Below are 5920 nucleotides of genomic sequence, written 5' to 3'. Positions count from 1 at the left end.
GAGAATAACAGTATCAATGAAAGAAGGTTTTTACTGTGGAATAATATATCACGTATAAGTTTTGAATTTATTCTGTTCGCATTAAATGTAATTAATCAGATTTTATTTTAATTATTCAAAATCATAAATTAAAATTATAATTATGGTGATATTTTTTTTAATAATTTATGGTAATAAATGATGATTATATATCTCCATATCAAATGCTAACAATCAAATGGTGATATATTTGAATATTTATTAACATATCTACTAGCATATTTATTAAAATATAAATTAGATAATTAATAATATTAAAAATAATATTAAAAATTACTCCTATAAATTATAAAACGTGAAATTAATATCCTTACAAAATCACGACACAATAAACTAATTTTTGTGTATTTGATGGTTTAATTTGGACATGACCTACGTTTGATTATTAGTTGTAACACAGTAACACACCCGCCTTAAAATTTAAATTTAGGTACAGAGACCGCAGAGAGGGTATTGACTTTTGCATGATTTGTAAATCTCTAGAGATTGGGGTGAAAATTGAAAAATATTGCAAACATTTTCTTGCTGGCTAAACGTAGTTTTTCTTTAAAATATTGATTTTTTTTTTCATCTCTTAAAATTAATTAACCATCAACCCCTAAGAATCCTAACTTAATTATAAGCTAAATGCATAATAATCATAAAATAACCATTTATCTATTAATTTATAAAAAAAATATTAAACAAAAATAAATATATTTAATATCTTAGAAATATATAAAAAAACAACTCTTACTATTTCGAGATAAATATCAACTTCCACAAAAACAAAATCATAAGGACAGACTCAAAGATTACAAGTCAACCACAACAACATAAGATTCACTTAAACAAGAAATATCTTAACGATAAACCAACTTATATAATCTTTCAGATAAGATACTTAGACAAAAAATAATGTACGTACAGAAGATTTAAAATTATTTTAAATCGCATGTTTTTCATAAATCTCTCTCTAATTCCTCTCAATCTCCATGCCAGAGTCAAATCGCATCCCGTGTGTCCTACATCGTATCACTTACCATATAAGTACGTACAGAATTAATATAAAAATAATGTAAGAAGATTTAAAATTATTTTTTCTAAAATAATTAAAAAACTGTTTTATGAAAATGAAAGAAAAAATCTGTTTGGGTTAAGCGTTGTTGAAAACACAGGTTTTCTACAACTTCCACCCACGACAATAGAACGTCGAGGATTTTTGTTTTAAAAAATGACTTAATTAAGAACCCTGGAGGCTGGAGCAACATGAGGTGATTATGTCGTATACGGTCTTAGAACGTAGCTATTTGTTCACTTAGGTGGAAGCATTACTACGACCTAATCTACTTAGTTTCACAAGTGCTCTATATATCAAGGACCCCATAGCCGAGAGTTCTGAGAAAGAAGCTGGTGAATCCTCCACTGATACATTAAGAAGAAGACAAGTTGGCATCCTCCACACAAAAGATTTGCACATTCTAGAATGGAATTTCGAACCCAAAACATAAAGTTTTCATATATATTAATTTGTCACAAAAAATATTTGGTGCTTTTTAGATGGAGGTGGTGGTGGATACATGTCTGTTCTCTTTGCAAATGACGTTGGTGGATGAGGAAGACATATTAATTGTCCCACAAGAACAAAGGAGATATTTAACAAGTTAACGTTTTATTACAAATTGCCACTTACCCAAAGAAACCGAGAAAGTATTTATTCCTATTTTTGTTTTCTTATCATTTATACCACATTTTTATAAAACCCATTAATATCAGTTTATTAGTGGGAGAGAATTAAAATAGTATGCATGGAATCATTTTTTTATCATATCGTTTGTGATGTTCATAATTTTTCTGTTCTCACTTGGTATCTTCATTCTACCTCAAAAATGTGGTACACGTCTTAAAAAGCAGTATATTTAAATAAGTCCTCATTCATAAATATCTTGTTATGAATAAACAAATTAATAAAGAGATCATCATGGAATATGTGATCCAAACCTAAGATGCACTTTAGCCGAATCCTCGGCACAAAACTTGGAAACAATAAGTCCAAACACTGCAAAACTATGAAAGAGTACGATCGAGACATGTTTGAAAAAACCCAATTTTCGATTTATTTATTTCCCCCCTTTGAACAAAAATAAAAATCGCGCGAAGAAAAATATATGTAAAATAGGACATGGAATTGGAATATATTTCCCGTAGCATAATAATAATAAGAAGAAGAAGAAAATTCCCTACACAAAGAATTCTTCAACCTTGTGAAATTGATGTATCAATAAGGGAAAAAAGGGGCACATTATTACATCCAGAACAGAACCACATAGCCCTAAAACTAAGGCTCTAGTTGTAGTGCTTTAGCAGTTGGATTTTGTGGAGAATGTTGATTTTGTAGTATCCCATTGACCCCATGATGATGATGGGAATCCTCATCCGAAGCCATTGCTGCTGCTGTAGTTGTTTTCTTCCCAAGCCCAAAGTGCCCCAAACCCTCCCATCCCCAATCCCAAAGGTTCAACACAATGTATGTCCCAATCCCACCAATAAGCCCATAAGCAATCGAATACGTCAACGGCATCAGAATGAGCGTCACGAACGCCGGTATCGCTTCTCTCATGTCCTCCCAATCAATCTCCACCACCGATCTCATCATCAAAACCCCCACCAGAATCAACGGCGGCCCCACCGCCCACGCCGGTATCGACGCCAGCAACGGCGTGAAGAAAAACGCTAAAAAGAAATACGCCGCCACCGTCAACGCCGTGATCCCCGTTCTCCCACCCTCCCTGATCCCCGTTGACGACTCGATAAACGCTGTCACCGGCGAGGTTCCGAGCAAGGAGCCCACCACGATCGACGTGGCGTCCGACATGAAGGCGAAGTACTGTCCCTCGAAGTCCCCCTTCTCGTCGGTGAAGCCCGCGAAACGCGCCATGGAGTACAACGTTCCTGTCGTGTCGAGAATGTCAACGTACAAGAAAGTCACCACGGCCTCCCAAAAATACCCTTTTCCAATGTTCTTGAAGCTCAGTGCCCCTGCAGTGGTTTTTATCGTGTGAACATCCACCACCTTCTTCAAGTACTCGTGCGCGGAGTTACCCGCGTCCGTGTTCGGAAACGCCGTCACTTTGGTGCCACGGAACCACGACACAACCGTGACGAAAACGATGCCGTATATCATCGCGCCTTTGATGTTCTTCGCCAGACAGTACGCGATTATAACGAAGCCCACGAGGCCCAGCCAGAGGGTTGGGCTTTCCATCCTGTCTTTCAGGCAGAGGATATCACCCGAGACGCTCCCGCCGGGTAGTAAACTAACGGTGCCGTTAGCCGCCGTTAAGACGGGTGAGAGGGAGGCACGTGAGGAGCTTGGACAGGCGCCGAGGGTGACTAAGGTGGATGGGCTGTACCCGATGAGCCCGATACCTTGGTTGTTTTGAAGCCCGATGAAGGCTAAGAAAAACCCGATTCCGGCCGAGGAGCTTATTCTCACGGGCTTGGGGACGAGTTTGGCGAGCTTGGCGCGAAGCCCGATTGCCGAGACGAGGAGGAAGATTGTTCCTTCGATGAAGACTGCGGCGAGGGCGCTTTGGTAGGAGACGTTGCCGGAGCCGTGGAAGCCCACGACGGTGTAAGCAAAATACGCGTTAGAGCCCATGCCCGGGGCGAGGCCCAAAGGGAGGTTCGCGAAGGTGCCCATGATGAAGCAGCCAATGAGGGAGGAGGCTATAGTGGCCACGATTAAGTCCTTGCGCGTGTTTTCGAGGCAGGCCGCGTAGCCCGGGTTAACTGGGCTGAATTTGCATGAGACGTCGGGCTGGATGACGCGGAGGGATGGGCCTGAGCAGGCGGAGAGAGGGGTGGATGGGTCGGAGCAGAGAGGGACGCAATCGGAGACGGAGCAGGTGCCGCCGGAGTCGGAGAGGATGGAGGCGTTGACGGCGAGGATGTAGGCCATGGTGAGGAAGGTGGCGGTGCCGGCACGGAGCTCGGTGGTGAAGGTGGAGTTGCGTTGGGAGAGCTTGAACCATTTCCCAACTCTGGTTGTGGCTACGTATTGGTTTAGTCGAGAGAAGGGCTTCTTGTTTGTGTGAGAGTTGTGTTGTGGAAGTGGGGGCCTTTCAGCCTCCATTGGCTACTCTTCTTCACTAAGCTTTGCCAAGTTTGGATTGGATTAGGATATTTGTAATATTGCAATATCAAGGTTTGATATTGGATTTTGTTGGCTCCTGAAGCAGAGCACAACAGAGGGAGACAGACAGAGCTTGTGGCAAGCTTTGATTTGTTTTTGCAAAGGATAGATTCCAAGCTCTGGGGATCTCTATCTGATATAACCAACAGTGCAAAGGGTATCAATTTATCATATTGTTTTTCTCATTAGCCATGACTGGTCTTATTATATATTTGATTGGATGCCCTTCTTTTCTTTATTTGTAGATCATTTTTAATCCAGCTTTTTGGAGTGTATGTTACTCTGTTTGCCATAACATAAGCTCTGTTTGTAATCCTAGTCATTTTATTTGAAATGATTTTTAATTAATTAATATTTTTTTGAACAAAATTAAATTTATACATCGTGTGTATGTATGCGCGCACCTATTATGGTACACATTTTTTCCTGATTCATTTCAATATTAAATATGAACGGATAGTGTGGAACAGTATGTTCATTGTACAGCTGGGGTAGGTTGGCTGAATTTGACTTTGAAAAAATATATATTAAAAATAAAATTTCTCTGTCGAAACCATTACTTTCTTGATAAATCCCTCATAGGAGGCGAATATGTGGAATTGCTTTAGCAATAATATTGACTAACATGCCTAGTTGGCTGCTGCAAAATTCATTCATAAGAATAAAGGATATTTAGAGTTGAGTGTTTGATTAGTTTGCCTCCCTTTGTCTTCAATTTTTATTGTTTTTAAATAATATTGTCGACTTTGGGTTTTGTATACCGTGAGAGTGCTTTGTCTCTTTTAAAATTAGGGCCATGTCACAAATTGAAAGACATGTATCGGATTTTGAAGTCTTCCATTTCAACAAGTGACGATCAATGACGTGATAAAAAAAATATATTAAAAACAATGCTACTCTGTCGCCATGTGCTTAATGAACATCGCATGGTTTTGTATATTTAAAGGCTTAAATTTTCACAGGTCAAATTCAGCTGCACATGCTTTCAGGTTAGCCTCGTTTCTCTTATTCAAGCATTCTTGATAGCTAAAATAAAAGGAAAAAAACAAAACCCAACTCAATACTTAGTGTTGAATCAAAGTTGAAATTTTATTTTAAGTACAATAATATAGTCACATAAGAAATGCTAAAGCATGGACATGGAGCATTTTCAATTTTAGTCAATCTATGATTAAAAAAAAAATTTACCCACTTTCCAATCTTATAGGTGACCTTTCTATTCAACTTTTTAGTTTCCAACATTAGTCACTAAATTAAACCGGCTGTAACTCATGATTGCATATTGAAAATTTGAAAATCGGGTTTTACTATTATACGATGCTAAAAAATTACTGTCCCGGATTTTCTACTTTGTAATGTGTCACAACCGAGCATGTAGATAAACTAGTGTTTTATTTTTTGAATTATATAATAGAGAAAGAACAAGATTATAAAAAAAAAGAGAAAATTTTTATATGTAAGTCATCAGCGTCGGAGAAGAAGTAGTTCAGTTCAACTATGATCAACAAAACAACGCTTCGCCGAAACCACGGCTTCCGCTGTTGTACACAAAGGTCCCATTGTTGGAATAATCGGCGGTGCAGTTCAGGTAGGCAGGTAGGTCGTCTTGTTGTATGTCTGAACCACCGTTTGGTTCGAGTTCGTATTGAAAACTAAGAATTAGGAGAAGAAAAAAGCAGAAAATTGAATTAGATTTTCGTGCTTGCT

General features: G+C 38.4%; 1 protein-coding gene across 1 annotated transcript; it reads right to left on the bottom strand.

Moving 5' to 3' along the window:
- Window positions 1-2270: 2270 nt before the first annotated feature.
- Window positions 2271-4581, bottom strand: LOC100787924 (adenine/guanine permease AZG1). Its single transcript, XM_003522455.5, has one exon. It carries the CDS (start codon window positions 4151-4153, stop codon window positions 2357-2359), a length of 1797 nt encoding a protein of 598 aa, XP_003522503.1. The 5' UTR covers window positions 4154-4581; the 3' UTR covers window positions 2271-2356.
- Window positions 4582-5920: the final 1339 nt, after the last annotated feature.

The sequence above is a fragment of the Glycine max genome, chromosome 4 (assembly GCF_000004515.6).
Source record: "Glycine max cultivar Williams 82 chromosome 4, Glycine_max_v4.0, whole genome shotgun sequence".
In the NCBI taxonomy this organism is placed as follows: Eukaryota; Viridiplantae; Streptophyta; class Magnoliopsida; order Fabales; family Fabaceae; genus Glycine; species Glycine max.
Note: the sequence above shows the minus strand (reverse complement) of the source record. Positions and strands in the feature narration are given on the sequence as shown.

Coding starts and splice junctions, on each gene's coding strand:
- LOC100787924 (XM_003522455.5), bottom strand. CDS start 4,153: ATGGAGGCTGAAAGGCCCCCACTTCCACAACACAACTCTCACACAAAC.